The following is a 25,292-nucleotide window of genomic DNA, read 5'->3' as shown; positions in this document are numbered from 1 at the left end:
GGCAAAGCAATGGCGGCTTCAGTCAACTACAGCAAGAAGGTGAGGCCAGGTTTGGGGATAATCTAATTAACGTTTCCCACAGCTGAGCCTGTGACGTGCCTCCAGGGAAGACCCCTGCTCCCACTCAAGCCATTATATTTGCTTCTCACTGCAGAAAGTCTGATCAAAGCACCATGTGCCTGCTTCTTTCTCTTTAGCTGCCATATCAATCGCATCTTGGAGTCCCCACGGGGAAACGCTCTGCTGGTTGGTGTAGGTGGGAGCGGCAAGCAGAGCCTGACAAGGCTGGCAGCTTTCATCAGCTCCATGGATGTCTTCCAGATCACCCTGCGCAAAGGCTACCAGATCCAGGACTTCAAGGTAAAAGGTCAGATGGTTGCAGAGAGGAGACTTGGCCTATCTTCAAGCAGCCACGACTCCCTGTCATCCTTTACTCATTCTCCAGTTCTTCTGTCTGAAGCCTCCCCTTCAGTGTCTGTCCATTTCTGTCTTAGATTCTGGGCTGGTGATGTGAACAACTTTTCTCATCAGCCACAGCTTGAGAACAGTGGCCTTTCCAAAGTCTGCCTTTGGGAGACCTCAGGTGCCCTAGTTACATCTCTGGGGCCTCTACTCTTGCTCAAATCGGAAGCACATCTATATCAAATTCACCACACAGCTCACCAGCAGTGGGAGCAGACAGGTGGAATTTCCGAAGGCCTGCCCAAGTTTCCTAAGAAATTCAGATTTTAAAAGATGGGTTAGTAACCACTGGCCTCTGGGACCTTCAGTGACATATTCTGGTTTCACACAGTCAGTACTTGGAGGCATGATGTGTGCTCTGGAAAGTGAAGAAAGACGCCATATTCAACCTTCAAAGGTCATTTTATCCAGTCCTCTTCCTTCTATCCATGGCCACAACAGTCTCAGTAGGAAGTCACAGGGTAAATTCTATCAGGATGCTGCTCTTTGATGTTCCTGGAAGAACTCCAGCCAGGATTGAGCCAGTCCTACCCGCTTGCCCTCATAATCTCTCAGCCAGTGACAGAAGAGGGAGGTGCTCACTTTTGCTCTAAAACCACAGCTCAGCCTCTCGATGACCAGCTGAATCTAAAGTCATACATCATGTTCACATTAGGTCTTTCTTTAGTGCTTCCAAAAAAGACATGATAGTGTGATAGGAACAGCACATTTACATAATGAGCTGAGATTGTGGGTCTCAATTTTTACTTTATATGGGAATTGCTGGGGATCTAGAAACAATACTGATGCCTGTGTCCCATTCCCCAGTATTCTGGCTTAACTGGTCTGGGGAATGGCCTGGGTATCATGATTTTTCTAAGTATCTCCAAGATGATTCCAATGAGAATTGAGAGACACTGTCTTAGATCACTTAGTGCATATGGCGAGGACCATTGATCTAAAAGGAAAATCGGTATCTTTAAAGGAGAGCTATTTGGACATTAAGGTAGCTCTGTGGTAAAGAAATGTGTGGGGTTGTTAGGAAATAGCTGTGAGTAATGTGAAAGAGAGAAAGGCAACGTCAGGAACTGATGGCTGAGCCTGGGGAGGGCGATACAGCAAAGGAGCTGAGATTGAACAAGCTGGTTAAGTTCAGAACTTGGCATACTAGCCCAAAATGTCATCCATCTGCAGTTTTCAATGGGTATAATTTTCTATAGGTGTTTGCATGTGTGTGTGTGTGTGTGTGTGTGTGTGTGTGTGTGTGTGTGTGTGTTGCCCTGTATTTTTTTTTTCAACAAAAGTGTTTTGCTGGAGCTCGTCATAAGAACACAAGACCTTGCTAGCATAAGATGTATCCATCCCCCATGCTGATAGCCCCAAGTATATTACTCTCAGTCAAGACCTGCCTGCCCTCAAGAGCAGGTCATTCACTTGTATGAGGATATAGGTAAGACAAATAAATAGGGGACCACCTTTGGGATTTGGAAAGCTGTAACCTTTGTACAAAGCAGGATCTCCAGAAGCTTTACCCTAAGGCCTAATTTCTAAATCAGCCTAAGAGACATGCAGGAGCTACCGTGGTTGTATGAATTAGAGAGCGTCACTATGTAGTTTCTCTTGCCCACCTTTACTGGCACTGAAGCCTGGGGATGAGGCATAGTTTCTTGCTTGTCAGTACAAGATAGAACTCCCCCCACTTCCCATTGTCACCTTGCTTTAATTCTAATTCAAGCAGAGAAGAAAATGGTTCCATTTCTAAAGAACGGGTTGGAGTTCTCTTTCAAGGAGACCTTCTTTTCAGAAATTTCTGATATTGACTATTCCTACAGATGGACCTGGCCAGCCTGTGTCTGAAAGCTGGAGTGAAGAATCTCAAGACAGTGTTTCTCATGACTGATGCCCAAGTGGCTGATGAGAGGTTCCTTGTGTTCATCAATGATCTTTTGGCATCTGGTAAGAGATTCCTTGCATTTGGTGTCCCTAATAATTTCCCCCTAGAATCAGAGCTATTCAAAGGTGAAGACTTGGTCCAGGGTCGGAAGAGCAAGGTCATAAGAATGAGGAAGAAAACTGACACAGCGAAGGACTGGTTCACTGAGGCCCTTCTCAGCAGTGATGCTGGGCCTGCTCTCCTGGCTCTTTCATTCTTATTTCATTGCAAAACAGACAGTAATCATGGGACTCTCTTAGTGGGACTCGATCTGACTACGGGAAGAACAGAAGGTTAAGGATCTTGTGATGTGCTGAGTGCAGAGAGGAGGTGCTGTTCTGTATCTGTATCCAAGACGAAGAGACTAGAATGTGTGTAGTACTTGAGGAAGCTCAGGCATTGGCAGGAAGATACACAAAAAGAAAGCATGCACACATAAAACTTACACAGTAGGGCAAGATGAGGTTACCAATGTAATTAACTGGTGATTTAGAACCTCATGGGAGCAAAGTGGAAGCTCCACAGTTTTCCTTGGTCCCAAAAAAGCTTGACAGGGGGTGTGAAGTACCCTGTGATGCTATGTGCACAAGATAGGACTTCAATGGAAAGTTCAGTGTTTGGTATTTTATTGTCCTTTATTTAGGAATTAAGTATTTATACCAACAATCCCCCCCACACACACAAAGAAAATTCATGCCTGTAGTCCCAGCACTTTGGGAGGCCAAGATAGGCAGATCACCTGAGGTCAGTAGTTCAAGAGTAGCCTGACCATCATGGCAAAACCATGTCTCTACTAAAACTACAAAAATTAGCTTGTAATCCCAGCTACTCAAGAGGCTGAGGCAGGAGAATCACTTGAACCAGGAGGTGGATGTTGCAGTGAGCTGAGATTGTGCCACTGCACTCCAACCTTGGTGACAGAGCAAGACTCCATTTCAAAAAAACAATTATATATACGTCCAAGAATATAATACATATAATGCATAAATTATGCATTTATATAAATGTGTGTGTGTTTATATTAAAGAGAGAATATGCTTTCCTGGCTCTTAAACCAAATGCAGCATCCACAAAACTAACTCTTCATCTGGATTGAAGAAAGTCAGTGTACAAATGTTCCTTAACAAAACTTCTGCCTCTAGACTTCAGCACCTCAAAAGCCTGTCTCTCTCCACACTCTACTCCCTGGCTCTGATTAAATACTCTTTAATTTATAAAGTCCAAGGACCATGGTCTCAACTACCTTTCTCCACAGTCTATCTACTATAAATAGATACAGTAGTATATACTCTATCTATATTGTAAGTAATATATTTTAGGATAGTTCCTGATAATCTCCAAGAATGTCCTGGCTTTGGAATCATTGTCTGCTTCATATTTTGTGATATTGCACCCCATGTTGTCATGCTATCATTTTCATGAAGGGCCGCTGGTCCCTGGTCCAGTGCATGTACTAGCAGGTATTATGAGCAACTTTTGGCTTCTTTCAGTTGAGACCCGTGTCCCAGGTTTCCTTACTGTGCTGGCTGCTGGCATTGCAATAACACCACACTCATTCCTTTCCCTCCCTGCCCTGTTCAAGTTAGCTTTACATACGAGAGTTTGCCTACTAACTCCTAACACCTTTTCTCCAATGCAACCATTTCTTTCCTTCCTTAAACACAATCTCTTTAACATCACCTTCTACAATAGTATTCAATGTACAACATAGCCTCATCTTTTATTATTCTATTAAATAATGTGAGAGGGATCCAGTTTCCCTCCTACCCTGAAGCTACCCTAAAGCCTACTTTCTAAATCAGCGTAAGAGAATATAGCTTTAGAGACGTCAGGCGTGTTGCCAGCCTCACACCATTGTGTTTCAATTGGCTCGAATCTAGCCAGGTCACCTTTTCCTAAAATAATGTCTGAGACACAGAGTTGTTACATTTTTACCAACTGAAATTTTATTCCTCAATTAAGGATTGATAATTTTTCATTTAGAAGACAACTTTTTTTCAAGTGCAAATTAATTTCTGAAGCTCTCCCAGTGAAAATACAATCAGCCAGCTCCAAAGTCATGGAGTTTTAGGCCCCATTTTAAGGCCTCTATATATTATTTAAAAAAAAAAAAAAAGGCCAGATTTGTGTATACATATTCAAGCGGAGATACAGTTAAGATGAACACTTCTGTCTGCTAACCCACTCCCTTTTTTTCTTAACCATTTCAGCAGGGAGAATCTTGGTTCTAACTGTCCCAATCAAGTAAGTAATTTCTGGCTAGAAATTAACTGACTGCCAGTTCAGCCAAAGCTGAAGGGATTACTCAGAACCTCATTATCTCCCACCTTTTTCAATTTTGTGGGGTTATGCAATGACTCCACCCTTGGAAAATACAGTAGGGACTCGGAAACTATAACTTAGACTACCTTGCAATTGACTCATTCCTCCGCAGTTATGTGTAAGTCCTGTGAGGCTGGATATAAAGGTATAGTGAATGAGCTCCACAGATCTAGTTCTCTCTCAAAAACGTCTCTCTCAGAAAACCAATGATCTCACACCCTGGGCTAAGTTTCCTCTCATACTTCTTTATCTCATCGTTTCATCCCTTGCTTTCCTGACACCATTTCTAAAATTAAACCATAATAGTAATTTGGTTTATGAATCCCACTTCTGACACCAATGATAGCATTTTAAAACCCATCTTTATGCCAGTCGTATCTTGGATGCATTTTAGATGGACATGAAGAAATCTTACACACAAAGCAAAAATATTGGTTAGCTTCCTGGTTTAATTAGCAAAAGACATGTAACTGTGTAAGAAGTAGAATGGCTACCCAGGGTAAGAGCAGATGAAACACATATTTGAGTCACTTCCCTTGGCTGCTGGGGTCCCTGATGGGGGTCATGTAACTGCTGGTGATGCTGTGCATGAAATGCGGGTCCTTGCTAGATCTGAAAGGTTCATTACTTGCTATGTCCTTATTTACCTGTTATAATAATTCCTGATGAAGAATGTGCGCTGATCATCAAACCCAGGTATTTAAGGAATTCTTACAAAGTTTGTTCTCTTTTTGAGCTTGACTCAAACTCAGCATCATCAAGGCCCCACTCTAAAGGAAAAAAAAAATCAGAATTATTCCCTGGCTTTCCAGGAAAACACCTCTTCCTCCAGCTTTCCAGCCTCCCAGAAGGCCCATTTTACTATGATGTCCCTGCCAGTTAGCACTAACCAGCTAAGAAAACCTAGTCAGCTCCAAGTATGTTGTTTCTTCTGCTCCTAGCTATGACCGATTTTGCATTTATTTTACTTTGGAATCCCATGTTAGGATTTTCCTTTTGCTTTCCAAAAGGCTTAATTGTTTTACTCAAAATTGTAATTTCTTTTCCTGTCCAAGGCTAGATGACTTTCCATGTATTCATACATTCAATAATCATTTATTAAGTGCTCGTGCTCAGTCACTAGGTACTGTGCTCAAAGATAAATAACATGTAGCCTCTATAGGGTCTAGTGGAAGAGTTTATAACCAACAGGATCCCTCTCTTCTAATGTCATAGTCTTCTTTATCGCTGAACCAGACTGTTCCTTTTATATATTTGTGGGCCAAATCTCCTCTTAGGATCTAGCACCTTGGTGCTTTAGGATCAGAGCCAGTGTTGACATGTTAGTGTTCAACACACATCCTATGAGAATGCAGAACCTGGAAATGTTCATAACAGACTTGGCATTGGATTGTTCTCCTCTATGGCCCTCTGGAAGTGGACTTCCTGAGGAACAGCTATGCTGTTAAATAAATTGAATTCTGGTCCAGTTTCCCTAGAAAGAAAAAAAAACAACAATAAAGTTGGGGCAAAAGAGCAACCATCAAGTAGGCACTAATCCTCTAAGACATACTTAGTGAACTTATTAGATCTGCTCATCAGATGTGTCCTCAAACTACAGACAGTGGAACTTTACAGCAGGACTGGTTTGGTTATCCAGCTGCAAAACAGAAACTCCCAAAGAGCAATGCAAAAGAAGCTCAAGTAATCAGACTTTTCTTTTCCCTTTGTAATAATAAACTGTTTTTTTCTTCTCCTGTGGAACTGAAGTCCTATACATGTTACTCAAAAGACTTTGTGTTCTGTGGATTCCCTACATTGCCAACCTCTCCCTTACCACCTATATCCAAGAGATCACCTATTGCCACCAATTTTCCCCTTAACTAGTTCTGAATCCATATCTTCTCTATCCTCACTACCAATGGTTTTGCCTTGACAAATACCAACACGCCTTAACTTAGCTCCCTACCTCCCATGGTATCCTCACTCCAGCCCATTCCCCTCACTGCTTTCAAAAGGGTCTATCTCAACTGTAATTCCTGGCCGGAAGCTTACACCTGTAATCCCAGCACTTCGGGAGGCCAAGACGGGTGGATCACTTAAGCCCCCGAGTTCCAGGCCAGCCTGGGCAACTTGGCAAAACGCCATCTCTATGAAAAGTACAAAGATTATCAGGGCTTGATGTTGCACACCTTGGGTCCCAGCAACTCAGGAGGATGAGGTGGGAAGATTGCTTGTGCCCAGGAGGTTAGTTGTGATCATGCTATTGTACACCAGCCTCAGTGACAGAACAAGAGCATGTCTCCAAAACAGAAAAAAAAAAAAAAAAAAAAAAAAAAAAGGTAATTTTTTTACTAGTTCCCAACTGGTTGCAGGCTGAACCCCAAGCTTCTTGGACCAGTGTCCTTCCTTCCTTGCTAGTCTCATTCCCCACACTGTGACCTAGTGATTCCTGATTTGATTTCTTAAGGTAACACATTGTGTTATTTCCTGACAGCCTAATTACTTATGCTGTTTGTTTTGAACCTCATGCCCTTCTTTGTCTGGATTAACTTCTATCCATAGTAGAAGACTTACCTTGGGCATTTCCTCTCTAGAAAATCTAGAGACAGATCCACCGTCACTCTTAGGAATGAGTTTCCCCATGTTCCTATGGCATTCAAGGGCTGCACATACCACCACTGTATTGACACAAGATTGTACATTTATGAAAGGCAGAGACCACAGTGTTTGTTGTTGATTAATTTGAATTATTAAACATTCCAGAAATACAAAAAAGAAGGATTAAATGCCTACTTCCCATTTTAGGAAATAAATCAACACTGATATAACTACTACTCTATGCAGTCTGGTTTTTCATCATTTATATTGTCAGCTCGTAATACATCTCCCAGGCCATGATTGACATTCAGGAGATACTTCTTTAAGGAAAGCAGGTAACAGCATGAGAACGGTGTGCCATCTCACATGTTAAATATTGCTATTGGACACATGCTTTGGGAAGTTTTCCAGCAATGAAGAGAAAGGGATGGGGTACTGAAATAGCCACCACACTCCTTAGCTTTTTCTCCCTTAAGACTAGGGAAATGTTTTTTTAAGCTATCAGGCCTAGATAGGGTCAACTGTTTTCTCTTAATTGTGTCAACTTATTTAATTTCTATTCTTTGAGACTGTTAATAGCATGCATATAAAATTCCCATATTTTAATTTGTTAAAATCAAGATCTTACTAATACAATGACTCATTTCAACCTCTTTTGATAAAAAATCACACTCCTTACCCCAGTGTGAAATGGAGAATCTAACCCTTAGCTTCACCCTTTTTATCACCAAGGTCCAACTAACTAAACCATGTTAAATTATCAGGATCTCTTCCTGAAAAGCAGCTGTGGCTTTTAAGGAGTCCCATACTAACATGGAGAAGGTAGTGATTAGTCTGGCTTCCAAAATATGAGAATATTTTAATACTGTTTCTAACTCCAAGTACTGCATGAAGCCTGAGAGTACTTGGAGTTAGAAACAGTGTTTCCTAACTTTAGGTATCAGGAGGAAACTTCTCAAATATTTAAATAGCCACTGCCCCTGTTCACATCACAGAATCCTCTCTGGCAGCTCAGTTTCCTGCTTTCAGCATGACTACCTACATCACAAAACAAGTGTCAAGGGGAATTAGAGGAACAAATCCGAAAATGCAAATTTTGTTCCCAATTCAGAGGTGTTTATCCCAAGATACTCCATCTGATGGTCTTCTTAAAGGTTCTAGGGATCTTGTGACAAATTCGACCATCATGAGCATGAAAAATGTCTCTAAGTGACCTAGGTGCTTTCAACATCTTGGAATTCAGAGTATTAATAAACCAGGGTTAGTCGAAATTTTTTTATAAAGCATCAGGAAGTAAATATTTTAGGCTTTGCAGATCATACAATCTCTGCCACAAGTACTCACCTCTGTCCTTGTAGTGCAAAAATAGCCACAGATAATACCTAATGATCGTGGCTGTGGTCAATTAAAGCTTATTTATGGACAATAAAATTTAAATGTCACATAGTTTTCACATTCTGTTAAATATTATTTAAACTTTCAACACATGCTAAATATCATTTTTAGCAGTTTTCTTTCACCCCTATTTTTATCAGAAAAGGCTGAAATGAGTCATTCTATTAGTAAGATCTTGATTTTGATAAATTATAGTACAAGAATTTTATATGCATGCTATTAACTATCTCAAAGAATAGAAATTAAATAAGTTAGTACAATTAAGAGAAAACAGTAAATGATCACTTCCATGATAATTCATTTTTTTATTTCAACCTTTTAAATGGCTAAAGCTAATTAGTATGAAACTCTTAGTAAACTCCCAACTGGGTTAGTGCTGTCAAACCACGAAGGCCATAATTTGTTGGAAAGTTGGCATGGGTTTCCTCCAACAGTAGTTCAAGAAAGTGCAGCAGCCCCAATGACTGATACAATCACAGTTACTCACATTCTGATTACTACTGATCATTTGCTAGACTACTTACTCTGAGCACCTCACCAAAGTTTATAAAAAGTGGTATGTAAGATGGTCCCCATGACTTCTTTCATCTCTAACATTCCTGTAATGCTAACATTTCTGTGAGTTACAGAAGGAAAAAGCACGTGTGAGCAGCTCTTTTAAAAACTTTTACAAAAGCATCATGTTAGTGAAAAATGGACAACTTTAAAGAAGAGCTTGTATATGACTCCAGTTCCAGATAAGTTCAACATCTACCTAAAGACTTGTTCTAGAAATGGGAAATTTTTGCTTTTCTGATACCCATTGCTTTTCGGGAGTGAACATTCACCTTTATATCATATCCAGTGTTTTTAACTTTTTAGCTATAATGTTTCCTTCATTCTTATCTCCCTCAATCTCATCTTTTTCATTTAGAAAACTGATGTCCTTTAGTTTGGGCCTCATAGCTACTTTATACATCAAAGTCTGTCTCCATTATTATTATTATTATTATGCAATTTTCTCTTTTCCTCCAATATTACCATTCCTCCTTTCCAAAGCCAACTTTTGTCTAAGCTAGTAGCCCACCCTAGTTCCTAGCTCAGAATTTTACTCTATTCCATCTTTTCTTTCGATTTCTGACTCTCCCTCTTCTCTGCTTTCAAACGTAACCCATTATCTCCATCCTGAACATTTTTTAACTAACTTTCTTTGACTTGAAGTGGCAACCAAACAATAATCCTAAAACTTTTCCCAGACAAAATTTTCAAAAGAATAAAATATACAGTTTTCACATGTTCCCTTTGTGTTTTTCTATATTTCCCTACAAAATAAATTGGACATTACTGAAAGCGATAAACACCCGCGTAATTATGAATAATGACACAAAATAGAAACTTTTGTTCGGCATCTGCAAGGGTTTCTTTCCATCAGGTGCCCAAAAACTAGATTACTAGTTCATCTGATGTGTACATTTCAGCCTTACCAAAAAGTACAATTGTTTCCATAGAAGTCATATAGTTTGACCAGTAGTGCATGACCACCTATTTCTGTCCAACCTCACCGATACTTGGCTTGTCTGAAATATTAATTTTTGCCAGTGAGAATGAAATTAAATCCTATTATTTTCCTTTCCTTTTCACTGGTAACACTGAGAATCTTTTCAAGTGTTTATTGGCTCTTACTGCTTCTCTTCTGTAAGTTGTCTATTTATATAGTTTGTTCTTTGGATCTTGTGCTTTTTGTATTTTTCTTATGAATTTCAGATGTTCTTTATGTATTTTGGATATTAGATTTTTTGTTCATTATATGGACTGTAAATATCTTTTTGAAGTCTATATCTGACTTTTATTGTGCCAATTTAGTTTTAATATTTTAATAGTCTTTTTTCTGTGCTTTTTGTGCTCTGTTTCACAAATGTTTTATCCCAGTGCCATAAAAATAATTGCCTGTATTTTATTTTTTAAGTATCACTGTTTTACTTTTCCTATATATGTATTTATTCACCTGGAAATTATTTTTATATAGCAATCTAATTATAATTTTATATCAATATTGAATTATCTTAACATAACTTATTAATTAGTTCATCCCTTGTCTGCCTCCTGATTTTTGGTATCATTTTCCTGTTTATGTCTATTTCTAGGTGTTTTACTTGTTGTTCTATTTATTCACCCCAGTATCAATTTCACAGGTTTTTAACTGAGAAAGCTTCATAAGGAGACTTGATTTCTGGTGGAACAAATCACTCTTTCTGGTTCTTTCTCAACAATGCCATTTTTAATCCTTTGCTCTTCCATATAAATTTATGAAATATTTGTCAGAATGGAGAAAGAAACCCATTTGATTTCTTTTTGAAATTGCATATTTGGGAAAGTGGTGACCTCCTCATCCCTCCATGGACTCAGTATTTCTCTCCATTTATTTATGGTTTCATTTATTCCCTTCAATAGTATGCTATAGTTTTCACATGAAGATCTGACACATCCCTTTATATATTTATTACTTACTTGCTTTAGGGTTTTTTTTGTTTTGTTTTTTTTTTTTTTTGGTATCTTAGTTGATAACATTTCGAATAACAATTTGTTTTTTCAGGGTACAAAAATGTGATTTAATTTCCAGTATTAATTTTGTAGCCAGCAAGCTTGTTGTTAAATGCTCTTATGAGTTCTGGTTGTTTATGTGAATATTCTCTTAGATTTTCTATGTAGAAAATTAGATTTTGAACAATAATAGTTTTATTACATCCTTAACTATCCCTATACATTTTATTTTATTCTTAATTTTTGCACAGCCTAGGGCCTCCTATATAATGATGAATAGAAAATACAATAGCAGTCATGTTTGTCTTATTCTTGATTTGAAAGAGAATATTTCGCCGGGCGCGGTGGCTCACGTCTGTAATCCCAGCACTTTGGGAGGCCGAGGCGTGTGGATCACGAGGTCAAGAGATCTAGACCATTCTCGCCATGATGAAACCCCGTCTCTACTAAAAATATAAAAATTAGCCAGATGTGGTGGCACGCGCCTGTAGTCCCAGCTAGTCAGGAGGCTGAGGCAGAAGAATCTCTTGAACCCAGGAGGTGGAGGTTGCAGTGCGCCAAGATTGCTCCACTGCACTCCAGCCTGGCGACAGAGCAAGACTCCGTCTCAAAAAAAAAAAAGAGAATATTTCAGTATTTTACTATTAGGCATGTTTGCTTTGTGTTTGGGAGTGATATCTATTATTAAAGAGAAATCTCATCTATTCTCAGTTTGCTAACAGTTTTCAGAAACCTTTTGCATCTATTTCAGTGGCATATTGTTTTACTTGTTAATCTATTAAGGTAGTAAATTATTTTCATAGTTTTTTTCTAGTATTTATCCTTGCATTTCCAAGATAGGGTTTACACTTGGTCATCATATACTAATTTATACATATTTAATTGGGACTTTTTAATTGTTATTCATCAGGAAGAATGAGCATATAATTTTACTTTCACATTTTGCCTCATTAATACAGTGTTTTCATCTAACTTTCAGATTTTCGCCAATCTGGTAAAAAAAAATGATAATAAGGTGTAGTTTTAATATACATTTTTATTATGAGTGACATTGATTGTCCATGTTTGTTAACCTCATTTGTACAAACAAAAAGTAACTAAGCATAGTTTTGATACACAGTTCTGTTATTATAAGTGAGGTGAAGCATCTACATATTCAACAGAAATTTTTATCTCCTTCACCATGAACTTTCCTTTCATATCCTTCACCCCATCTATTGAATTATTGATTTTTTCTTTATTTGTAGAGAATTTCTTTGCATATTAAGATTAGCCACTTTAATCTGAGTTAACATATTTTCTTAATTTGTTATTTGTGTTTTGCAATCATTGCTATGCTTTGCCTATATTTTCATTATGAAATATTTTTATTTTTATGCAGTCAGATTTATCAATTTTTATGCATGCATGAGATTCATTTTTCTTTTAACATAGGTTGATTCAGTTAGAGTTAGAAAAATCCTTCCCCACTCAGAGATTATTTCTCCTATTTTTTTCTGTCATTTTTCTGCCTTTTTTTTATAGTTAAATCATCAATCCCATTGGCATTTACCCGAGTATACTGTATAAGATCAAGACCTAAGCATAGTTTTTTTCAGATCCCAGTTTTCCTAATGCGGTACCATATATTGAATAGTTCATCTTCTCCCCATTGATTTAAGGCATCATGCTCATCATGTACTAAATTCCATGAAGCCATTCTGCTTCTTCCCCTTTTTCCTCATAAACAGTGATAGCTTGCTCTTGCTAAATATATGGACCTATCATTATGTTTGTTATGACCCTTTTCACCGGGGGTCTTATAGCTGTTTTTGATCCTATTAGCTATGTTTTTTGCTAAATATTAAGCTTCTAGGGGGGCACAATTCAAAAGGAGCAAAACATACAGTAGTTAGGACCCAAATGCTTTGAGCAAAACAAGAAAAGATAGTTGAAGGCTTTTGTGCTATCAACTGTCTACCCCAGGACAAGAGGCTACCCTACACTCTGTTCTAGTCACTAACATACTCTTTCTTCTGCCCTGGTTTTGGAGTAGACGTGGTGTCTGTCCAGTTTCACCAGCAAGGGAGCTGCAATATGGCCTAAAAACCATTGACCTGTGTCTCAACGAAGGATAACCTACCATGTCTGATTGCATCATTTAGCGAGATGCCGAGGCTGCCCTATCTGTGCTCCATTTTTTTCCCCAGGAGAGATCCCAGATCTCTACGCTGATGATGAAGTTGAAAACATCATAAGCAATGTGAGGAATGAAGTCAAGAGCCAGGGTCTGGTTGACAACAGAGAGAACTGTTGGAAGTTCTTTATAGATCGCGTCCGTCAACAGCTGAAGGTAAAGAGCATTTACTGATGGGCAGGCAGAGACCAGAGATAATTCATGGGAGTGTGCATTGATACTTCAGGCACAACTGTCCCTGCTGATTGTCTTGAGTGGATGGTGAGTGTGCAGCATCCTTCTCAACCTGAGCACAGTTGCAAAGACGCTCTTCTCATCTGTTTTAAGGGCAACAGCATCCCTTGTGGATCATGCAGTCCTAGCATTTATGATCTCTTGGCTATTGAAGCCGGCTAGCATTTACAGAATTTTGTCTCTGTTGGATGTGCTTCCCGATCTTATGAGAGCTAGAGAACCCAAGGCTGTATCTGCCTCTCTGTATTTTTCTGATGCCTTCCTGGTTTTCCCCGCCCTTCTGACTTCTCAGGTGACTCTCTGTTTCTCCCCTGTGGGGAACAAGCTAAGAGTCCGCAGCAGGAAATTCCCAGCCATTGTGAACTGCACAGTCATTGACTGGTTCCACGAATGGCCTCAGCAGGCATTGGAGTCTGTCAGCCTCCGCTTCTTGCAGAACACAGAGGGCATCGAGGTGAGAGGGAAAAGGAGACTCTCCCAAAGGTCCTTCTCAGCTGGGAGTACAAATTCCATGTCCAGATGTCAGAGTTAAATATCAAGCTTGGAGCATAAGTTTCCACATGGTGGAGGAATGGGTGGGGAGTGAGCAGTTGCCTCCAATCTTCAGCACGAGATAATCTTTTTATTTCTTGCTCTGTGGTTTTAGCCCACAGTAAAGCAGTCAATTAGCAAGTTCATGGCCTTTGTGCACACAAGTGTCAACCAGACATCCCAGTCTTATCTGAGCAATGAGCAGCGCTACAACTACACAACTCCCAAGTCCTTTCTGGAGTTCATCAGACTCTACCAGAGCTTGTTGCATAGGCACAGAAAAGAGCTCAAGTGCAAGACAGAGCGGCTGGAGAATGGGCTCCTGAAGCTGCATAGCACCTCCACCCAGGTGAGCAATGGGGACTTGGCAGGGGACTTGGAGGGGGCAGAAGCAGCCTTGTGAACTGGAGGGATCACAATCAAGATCTGAAAAATATTTATTGTTTTCCAGGGACTCCCATGTTATAGTATCTATTATGTTTTCATTTTTTGCCTTCATCTCTTTGGCTTTTTTCTCTACATTGTAGGAGAGCTTCTCAAGTTTATCTTCGTCCATAGTAACAGTATCCTCACCATCAGAAGCAGTACCAAAAGTTCAAGCTGAGTTCCCCAGCAGCAGGACATATGCCCCACTTAGGTCTGATTTACCCCCTCTCATTGATACTGGAACCCCCTGAAGCACCTCTTCCCTCTTCCTCTTTTTTTTTTTTTTTTTTTTTTTTTTGGAGACAGAGTCTTGCTCTGTCAACCAGGCTGGAGTGCAATAGGGCAGTCTCACCTCACTGCAACCTCTGCCTCCCGGGTTCAAGCGATTCTCCTGCCTCAGCCTCCTGAGTAGGTGGGATTACAGGTGCCCACCACCACACCCAGTTAATTTTTATATTTTTAGTAGAGACAGGGTTTTATCATGTTGGACAGGCTGGTCTCGAACCCCTGACCTCCTCGACCTCTCAAAGTGCTGGGATGACAGGCGTGAGCCACTGTGCCCAGCCCCTCTTTGTAGTTTCTTCCTTTTCCTTTCCAGTTCACTCCCCTTCCATCCTCAAAACCAAAAGCAATCAATGGTGAAAGAGAATGGGAAATGGCTGCACGGTTCTGCCAATTTTGTTTGTCTTACTCTATCATTTGTCAAAGAGCCATTGGAACCTCAGTTTTTCAAAAAATCCTTTCTCATTTCATGCATCTCAAAGTAGTTGCCTGTCTCTATCTAAGTAGTTGGCCATTGAAAGAAGGCCCCTGTCATCCTGTCCTTGTTGTTTTTTGCTGTTTACTCCTCCAAATGGAACAAGTTCATTTCAGTCAATTTGTTCATCTTCCCTTGGGAGTTGGGGCCAACTCTTGCACCTGCTTCGCCTCTGCTCACGCCCATCAAATACTTCCTCCTTGATGACCCCTTTCTATTTTCTCTTCCCCAGCAACAGAGCCAACTTCTCATTAAGGTGATGAAATTTCATGAATTTGCACAATTAAACTAAAATCGGGATCCACCTAATTCTTGGACATCTCATGTTTCTGTAGTTATCTGAGCCTTTCATTTTGCCTTTGGAATTGTTCTATTGAACTTTCTCCTTTTGGCTTATTTGCCCCACTTCAGTTTCTTGATTCAGAATTATTAAGTGTACCTAAAGGATTTAAGTTCATTTAGTGGGATGCAGTGAGCCCTCACAATCTGTACATACAGTCTTTCTTCTGCTCAGGAAATGTTGGTTTCATTCGTCAGATCTGGTCTCTCCTCTGGGAGCAATAGTCAGTTGGATGGGGTCCCAGTGCCCTGTATCTATTATGTTCTCATGTGTTGTTTTCATCCTGTTGACTTTTTTCTCTAAATTGTGGGAGAGCTTTTCAAGTTTATCCTCACCAATACTAATTTAATAGTGTGTAATATTGCTTCTGCTTCTTAGGCTTGCAATGAAGACTTTAATTATGCCATTGAATTTTTAATTTCCTAACAATCCTTTCGTATTTTATCCTTTTCTTTTTTCAATGCATCCTATTGCTTTTTTTACTTCAGCCTGTTTTTCTGCTACAGTTTCATAGAAACCATCCTATTGATAATTGATAATGCCGAATAGGTTCTTCCGTGTTTTTTCTAGGTCCAGTAATAGATCTTTTTCAGAACTTTCTTCTTCCTCCTCCTCCTCCTCCTCCTTCTCTTCCTCCTTCTTCTCCTCCTATTCTTCTTCTTCCTCCTTCTCCTCTTCTTCCTATTCTCCTCCTCTTCCTCTCCTCCTCCTCCACACTTCTTTCTCTTCCTCCTCCTCTTCCTCCTTCCTCCTCTTCTTCCTCTTCTCCTTCTCCTTCTTCTCAATGCCATTCCATTCTTTGCTCTGTAGTTTTATATAAGACCTTTTTTTCTTTATTTACCTTCAGGCAACATGAGATCAATTCAAACTCAATGTTTGCCAACAAATGGCATGTGCAAATTATCTGTGACACCCCATCCTTCCCTTTGTGTGATGACAAAAACCCCTTCCTAGGATTCCAGTTCAGGTCAGGGTAAGCTATACAGATCCCAGTCTAGGCCCTAGGAGTTTACCTTTGCTGTAGAAAGGTAACATCTTTTCTCCTGATCACTTTGTTTCAGTCTCTGAATCTGTAGCAAACAGCATAGGATACAATCTCAGAAGGCTGTACTACCAGATTTTTAAAAACATCTTCCACCTCCCCATTATCCTTCCTCCCCTCCTACCTGCCATGCCCTTACAACATTCTCCACCAGTGCTGTTCTCCCTCCTATTTATCCTCTGGGAGTTGCTGGCCCATCTGTGTGAAGAATGGTTGCCAGTGAGTAAGGGATAGGAAAAATACTCCGATCCTCTTGCGGAGCAGAACCCAGTATTCTATTTTGTATAGAGCCTGGGTCTTTGAGCAGACACTGTAGAAAGCAAATTTCTGTATTACTGTTTTAGGTGATCTCTATTTAACAAGGAGACGCCTGTGACTCCAGCTCTAGCTGCACATAGTGGAGAATCCTCTTAAGTCCTGGTCTTGCCCAGAGCCAGTACAGGTTCTTTTCTTTGCCACACAAAAGAATTTGAAAGCAAGACCAAAGTGATAGTACAGAAGCTTTATGCACACACTCAAGAGAGGAATGGAGGCAATGCTAAAAAGAATAAGCCACGCCCAGCATGGGCAGGGCTCACATACTATATGGATAAGCATAATGAAGGCACAAAATATTCTATATAATAAGGGGAGAGGTTTTCTGGGAAATAGGCAGGCAGTTCCCAGAATCAGCACTTTTCTTGACTAAATATGATTAATCTGGAACTATCATGGTATCAGTTCCATGACGGGAGGGGGAGGTTTCCCCATGCAAATTTTGTGATAATAGGGGTGTAATGAAGCCAAGGATTGACAGCTGGTCAGGTTTTTGGCCACCTTGGATTTAACCAGTTTCAGCCGGTCTCTTCTTTGTTACATTCCTATCTGTGCCTAAAGCAGGATGTCTGCAATCTGTTTGTGTTGTTAAGCCTGTTGTAACAGTTCCTCTCTACTAGGTGGTGGGTCTTGGTGCTAACCTGTTTGGCCTTGTCTGCATTGCTTTTAGCCATCTGCAAGTAAACATGCTCATTCCCTGCTAACTGCCTGCCTCATTGGCATCAGATTCAGTACCTGAGACCACCAAAAATGACCTTCTTATTTCATATTCTCTACTTCAATGAATGATGCTTCTATCTATCCAGTTCCCTAGGCCAGAAACTGGGAAGTAATTTTAGACTCTTCACTTTCCTCAGTTCCCACATTTGAAATTTAGTAAGTTCTGTTGAACAATGAGAACACATGGACACAGGGAGGGGAGCATCACACACTAGGGTCTGTGGCGGGGGACTAGGGGGAAGGACAGTGAGGGATAGGGAGTTGGGGAGGGATAACATGGAGAGAAATGCCAGATATAGGTGACGGGATGGAGGCAGCAAACCACAATGCCATGTAGGTACCCATGCAACAATCCTGTATGTTCTTCACATGTACCCCAGAATCTAAATTGTAATGAAATATTTATATATATTTAAATATAAAATAAAATAAAAATTTAGTAAGTTCTATATGTTTTCTAATATCTCTCAATTCTGTCCTCTTGTTGAGTCCCTACATTTTTTGTTTTTCTTTTTCATTTTTTTTTCTCTGTAGCCTAGGCTGGAGTACAGTGGCGCAATCTCAGCTCACTACAACCTCTGCCTCCCAGGTTCAAGTAGCTGGGACTACAGGCATGTGCCATCATGGCCAAGTACTTTTTGTATTTTTAATAGAGACAGAATTTCACCATGTTGGCCATGGTGATCTCAATCTCTTGACCTCATGATCCATCCACCCCAGTCTCCCAAAGTGCTGGGATTACAGGTGTGAGCCACCACGCCTGGCCAGATCCCTACTTTCAACATCTTTATTTAGACACTTTCTACCTGGATGATTTCAACAATCCAGACTCATCCACTGCCTCTCGCATCATCTATTATGTTAGGCCATTCTGGCATTGCTATAAAATACCTGAGGCTAGGTAATTTATAAAGAAAAGAGGTTTAATTGGCTCACAGTTCTGTGGGCTATACAGGACGCATGGCACTGGCATCTGCTCAGCTTCTGGGAAAGCCTCAGGGAGCTTTTACTGATGGAGGAAGGCGAAGGGGGACCAAGCATCTCACATGGTGAGAATGAGAGTAAAAGCAAGAGTTGGGGAGGAGGTGCCACACACTTTTAAATGACCACACCTCACAAGAACTCACTATCACAAGGACAGTACCAAGGGGATGGTGCTAAACTATCATGAGAAATATGCCCCTGTGTTCCACTCACCTCCCACCAGGCCCCACCTCCAACATTTTACATTTTGACATGAAATTTCTCAGGAACGTGTATTCAAACTATATTGCCCATGCAGGTGAGAGTCCTTGGGATCATCCTTAGTTCTTCTTACTCGCCTCTTACTCTCACACTGTCACCCAAACCATCAGAACATCACTACTGGCTCTGACTTCAGAATATCCCCAGAATCCCACTACATCTCACCCCCTTCAATGCACTACTGCTGAGTCACGGGTATCATTTACCTTCAGAGCCACAGGACCCTTTTAACTAGTTTATCCGCTTCTACTCTTGCCCCTTTGTAGTCTGTTCTCAGCTGAGCAGCCAGAGTGGCCAACTTAGAACGTAAATCAGAGGCCAGGCGCAGTGGCTCACACCTGTAATCCCAGCACTTTGGGAGTCTGAGGCAGGCGAATCACCTAAGGTCAGGAGTTCAAGACCAGTCTGGACAATATGGTGAAACCTTGTCTCCACAAAAATACAAACATAACCCAGACGTGGTGACATGCACCTGTAATCCCAGCTACTCAGGAGGCTTGAACCAGGAGGTGAAGATTCTAGTGAACTGAGACCATGCCATTGCACTCCAGCCTGGGTGACAGAATGAGACTCCATCTCAAAAAGAAAAGACAAGAAAAGAACGTAAATCAGACCATATCACTCTTCTGCTCAAAACCTGTGCCCCATTGCTCTTATCCCAGTGGCCTCCATGGCTCCTCCCCAGTCTGCCTACCCCAGCCTGTGACATCCCTCACCAGCAAGGATACCTCATCACTCCGCAGACATGCCAGGTCTTTGCATCCGCTATTGCCTCTGCCTGCAATGTCTTCCCTCTAATACCCTCATGGCTGAGTTCTTTGCTCAAATACCACCTTCTCAGTGACTCCTACCCTGATGATTCCATTTTAAAGCACAACCCTTCACCACTTCTTGTTCCCTGATTCTGCTCTTTTTTACTATTTTCCCATAGCACTTATCCCCAGCTAGCATATCTTGTAGTTTACTTATTCGTTACATTTATTGTCTGTTCTCTATCTCCAGCTGTTGCATACAAGGTCTACAAGAGCAGGGACTCTTGTTAGTTTTGTCCACTGATGTATCCCAAGTGCCTAAAACAGTGCCCAGGCCAGGCACAGTGGCTCACGCCTGGAATCCCAACACTTTGGGAGGCCAAGGCGGGTGGATCACCTGAGGTCAGGAGTTCCAGACCAGCCTGGCCAACATGGTGAAACCTCATCTCTACTAAAAATACAAAAATTAGCTGGGTGTGGTGGCAGGCACCTATAATCCCAGCTCAGGGTATGTGTATGTGTTTATGTGTATCTATATGTGTATATATATGTGTGTGTGTGTGTGTGTGTGTGTGTGTGTGTGTGTGCGCGCGCGCGCGTGTGTGTGTGTGTATATATGTGTGTGTGTGTGTGTGTGTGTGTGTATATACCCAGCAAGTATATATATGTATGTGTGTGTGTATATATATATATACTTGCCTATATATACTCAGGAGGCTGAGGCAGGAGAATCGCTTAAACCTGGGAGGCAGAGGTTACAGTGAGCCAAGATTGTGCCACTGCACTCCAGCCTAAGCAACAAGAGAAGAAAAGGCAGTGCCTGAACAGAGTGGGAACTCATTAAATATTTGTTGAATGAATAAATTACTGAATGAATAATGTTCTGTTTAGTTTCCCAGACTGTATGCTGGTAGCACCCTAGACCAGCACCACCCTTGCCTATTTCTCCATCTTCTTCATTAGTTCTACCACACTGTACCCTACAGTCTAACAGTACTCTTGCAGTGCCCCCAAAACTCTATGACTAGTTCACATCTCTGATCTTTATGTGTGCCCCCCACCTTGTCATCACTTCCAAGACCTGAACATTTTGCATCCCCTGCTCCAGAAGCCCTTTCTAAACTCTGAGCAGTTCTGCATTCCCTTCTCTCTGGTTCCCTCCTTGAATTATGTTTCTCATCCTGCGTATATCAAGCTATACTGCTGTTAGTCCTTCAAGGGCAGAGATCAGGATTCATTTATCTTTGATCATCAGGAACTGACACGTAGCAAGCACTCTACAAATGGGTGAATAAATGGATAGGTGAATAGATGATGGGTGGAGAGGCAAATAAACACTGAGCAGTCCCAACATCACCTGCTCAGAGTGGGGGTAGAGTATAACTCTTGGCAATATTGTGCACATGGTATTCATTCCATAAACACTTAGTGATGGTTATAGCAATTCTTCTTCTGTTAAAAAAAAATGGTATATATGGTTCCTAACTCTATAATAAACTCTTAATCTGCAGTTGCTTTTTTTGGTATAAAAAGACCGAAGTATACCACTAAAATATTGGTATAAGGCTAAGGACTTGAGTTATTTTGTATTGGCATCCTACTACTTGATTATGAGAGGTTTTGATGCTCATAATCTGGTGGGAGTAGGCTAAATGAATGTTAGAGCCTTAGCTCAGAGAGAATACAGATCTATTTAGCAATGATAATTATGTTAGAAGTAGTAATGATAATTGCAACAGTGACAAAATTAACAATTATATGATAAAGTCAATAAACTTATTTATTTTCTTATTTATTTATTTATATTTGAGACAGAGTCTTGCTCTGTCGCCCAGGATGGCGTGCAATGGCCTGATCTCAGCTCACTGCAACCTCTGCCTCCCATGTTCAAACAATTCTCATGCCTTATCTTCCAAAGTAGCTAGGACTACAGGCCCATGCCACCACGCCCAGCTAATTTTTGTGTTTTTAGTAGAGGTGGGGTCTTGCCATGTTGGCCAGGCTGGTCCCAAACTCCTAGCCTCAGGTGATCCTCCTGCCTGGGCCTCCCAAAGTACCTGGATTATAGGCATAAGCCACTATGCCTGGTCAAAGTTCATAAACTTCAGACTTATAATTTCATTCTTAGAGCTGATCATAAATGTAGCTTTATTTTTTCTATAGCTGAATTCAACATAGCTCTGGATCCATCTTATTCATTTAAGAGTAGAAAGCTCTTAATATTAATCTTGCATTGCATTGCGACTTAGTCACATCAAGTTAAAAGCTTAGCCTTTGAGGGCAGTCAGTTCAGAGTGAAAACTCCCACAGGCCTTTTCCCTCCGAAGGGTCTTTCCCTCCTCCTTCTCTCTGTGATGAGCTTGGGTTTCCAAAGGCAGCTTGTGATGAAACATCCTGTCCTGGTGGACTCCTCCAGTTCTCATTGGCTCTGGTGACAAGTGCTGGTCCTACTGGATCTTTGGGTGGCATCTTCTATTTTTGCGTCAGTGTCAACTGAAGCCTCACAGCTGGTGTCATTGCATCCTTTCTCTTAGTATTGTCAGGTTCCCCTTTCGTGACTTAGGATTCACTTGTCCCTCACTGGCACTGCTCAGAGGCCACTGTCCTCCCAGATCCTACATCTAACTCAGGTCATGAGGAAAGAGAGGGTTGTTGGATTGAAGAAATGTTTATAAAATACCTAAAGGCCATTGCCAGTTGCCTGCATATAGGACTTAATCCACAATCTGTCAATCTGGAATCTTAAATTCAATTTCTCTTGGGGTTTTCAAATAGTCTCAGGTCATCAAACTTACCTGAAGTTGACAGTTTAATAATTCATGATGATATATTTAGAATTCTTTTGATTATAAGTGAAAAGTTCTAACTCAAATTCATTTAGTGAGAAAAATCTAAAAATGAAAGAAAGTAAGGGAAGATGGGAAGGGATGGGAAGGAAGGTAGAGAGAGGAAAGAGAAAATCTTGAGTTTACATGATGTAGTTATCAGGACCTTTTTGATGGCAACTAATGAAAATCCAACTGAAGTTGATTTAGGAAAAACAACAAAACAAAATAAATGAATTGGTTCGTCCCGGAAGGCAGAGGTTACAGTGAGCCAAGATCACGCCACTGAACTCCAGCCTGGCAATAGAGTGAGACTCTTTCTAAAAAAAAAAAAAAAGAATCGGTTTGTGTAACTTAAAAGTCAGAGATAGAGCTTAATTTGAACAGGGCTGGAGCTAGAGACCTGCGTAAGATTTTTTACATCTTGATTTTCCCATAGTTGAAGACTCTCCCTCTCATTGGTCAAGTCAGGATCAAATGACAGCCAGAATAAGCTCCACCCAAGCTATAAGGATTTAGAAGGGGGAGTTCCCCAAAGGAAAGTTAGACTGTGTTACCAGAATAAAGGTGAACATTTGTTAGGCAGGCAAACCTTACAGGCATAGATAGGACATATCTGTATCTAAAAGGAAAGCTTCTTTGAAATTCAAACTCATATCAGAAAGTGCTGGATGACTACATGAACACAGAGAAAGCAAGAAAATGTCTCTACGCTTCTGTTTTCGTCCAGTTTATGATGCTATAAAGGAATACCTAAGGCTGGGCAGTTTTTAAAGAAAAGAGGTTAATTTGGCTCATGGTTCTGCAGGCTGTACACAAAGCATGGCACCAACATCTGCATCTGATGAAGGCCTCAAGCTCCTTCTTTTCATGGTGGAAGGAAAAGTGGAGGTGGTGTGTGCAGATATCACATGGCAAGAGAGAGAGGGGAGGGAGACGCCAGGCTTTTTAAAATAACCAGCTCTCAAGGGAACTAATAAAGTGAGAACTCACTCACCCACCCTCACAGGAAGGGCATTCATCTCTTTATGACAAATCCACCCCGCTTACCCAAATATATTCTACTTGTCCCCACCTCCAACATAGGGGATCAGATTTCAACATGAGGTTTGGAGGAATAACAGTCTCCAGCCCTCATTGGAGAATTTACTGCTGCTGATTGCCCTGGGCTTTTTCTCCTTCTCTGGCAGCCGGTGATGCTATCCCATCTTTCCCCAAATCCTAGAGCTGCCAGAGGAAAGAAAGTTCACCCCCATAGGCAATGCGGAGAAAACACTCCTTTTCAGTTCTTCTAGTTCCTTCTCAGTTTTATGCCCAAGCTGACTAGTGCTCTGCAGAAACATCATGAGAAGCCTGACTGCTCCCTTTAGCATCATGAGCCTGGTTCTTGAAGAAGGGAGTTCCACCCACCGCCACTGCATTGTCACCCTACTCAGTCAGCACCATTTACCACCATGATATCGATTCAGGGGACCAGCAGGGCTGCAGAAAAGGGTCTCTTTTTTGTTTATGGCATGCTCCCTCTTAACCTTCCCATCCAAGAGTGGGTGTGTCTAAATAAGGACACCTCCAGAGTATAGCTGGGATGTGTTTTCAGTTAGAGAGAAGAGAAAGATTTAAAGTAACCATTTCAACTTCCCATTCTATTGCAGAAAAACCATACAGTGAACCTGAGTTATATCTCCTCGGAAGCTTGGTTGGGGGAGCCCTAGTTCTAACTGATGGGACCTTCCCGTCACACCATGTCATGGTTTAAAAGCTGCAAAACTCCTATACACAGTGCTGGTGGTTATTTACCTTGGGCCTGAGGTCATAAGCCGTATCTGCAATCACCAAAACAAAACCACCAACAAAAAAAAAAAAAAAAAAAAAAAAAAACCACTTTAATTTTCTCAAATCTCCCTAGATTTAAAAAGGAACAAAAAGTTACTGGTGTGTTTGCTGACTGGAGTGATTACGCTGCTCAGTCATTCTGATTTACAATTGCATCTTTGTCCCTGTAGAAATAACTCTGTGCAGCTGAACAACGGGAGATGGAGACGGATTAACCTTCCCACTTGTGAATATAAGACAAGTTCTAGGGAGCAGGCCTCCGTTTGAGGTTAACACAAAGTCTCCTGTTTCTATGAATACACCAAATTAAAGAGCATTCTCTTTTTTCCCTTTCCTTTTCTTTTCTTTTGATCTGCCATGAAAAGGGAATTAGCAGCAGCGTCTAAGCCTCAGTTGTATTTTTCCCCGTGTGCATTTTGCATCATAAAGCATTTGAATCTGTTTGACGTGTTCCAGGAGCTCTGAAGTAACCTTTGGATGTTGCGTGAAATAGACTGCAGAAAAATGAGAGGCAGGAGGCCGTTCTGGAATGTAAAGTTGATGGGCCGTATTGCCAATACAAATAGCTTCTTTACTTTCTAGAAATAAATAGGTCTGCGTCTTTCCTTTGCATCTGAAAAGGCCATTACACTAGGCCGGTGACTCTCAAACTTAGATGGGCATCAGAGTCACTGCTAAAGCAGATTGCCACCCCCAGAACTTCTGATTCAGTACGTCTGGATTAAGACTTGAGAGTTTGCACTTCTAACAAGTTCCTAGGTCATGCTGATGCTGCTGGCAGTCTCACTGGAAGTCAAGTGTTCTACGTGATTGGTTAGGGGAGTATGTTTGGCTTTCTCTGGTTGGTCCACAGTTGGAAGCAGCAGTAGGTGGGCTCACTGGAAGTCAGGTGTTCTATGTGATTG

General features: G+C 41.0%; 1 protein-coding gene across 5 annotated transcripts in view; it reads left to right on the top strand.

Annotated features, from left to right (window-relative positions):
- DNAH9 (dynein axonemal heavy chain 9) overlaps positions 1-25,292 on the top strand; it is a 361,130-nt gene that overhangs the window by 215,529 nt on the left and 120,309 nt on the right. For 4 of the 5 annotated variants that reach the window (XM_032280243.1, XM_032280245.1, XM_032280246.1 and 1 more), the window contains 5 exons: positions 198-360; positions 2,274-2,397; positions 13,381-13,523; positions 13,894-14,055; positions 14,248-14,481. In XM_032280243.1, coding sequence (XP_032136134.1) covers positions 198-360; positions 2,274-2,397; positions 13,381-13,523; positions 13,894-14,055; positions 14,248-14,481 — 826 coding nt within the window. The remainder of the gene's footprint in view (positions 1-197; positions 361-2,273; positions 2,398-13,380; positions 13,524-13,893; positions 14,056-14,247; positions 14,482-25,292) is intronic. The other variant, XM_032280244.1, reaches the window with a different exon arrangement.

The sequence above is a fragment of the Sapajus apella genome, unplaced genomic scaffold (genome assembly GCF_009761245.1).
Source record: "Sapajus apella isolate SASKATOON/1434 unplaced genomic scaffold, GSC_monkey_1.0 scaffold12, whole genome shotgun sequence".
In the NCBI taxonomy this organism is placed as follows: Eukaryota; Metazoa; Chordata; class Mammalia; order Primates; family Cebidae; genus Sapajus; species Sapajus apella.
Note: the sequence above shows the minus strand (reverse complement) of the source record. Positions and strands in the feature narration are given on the sequence as shown.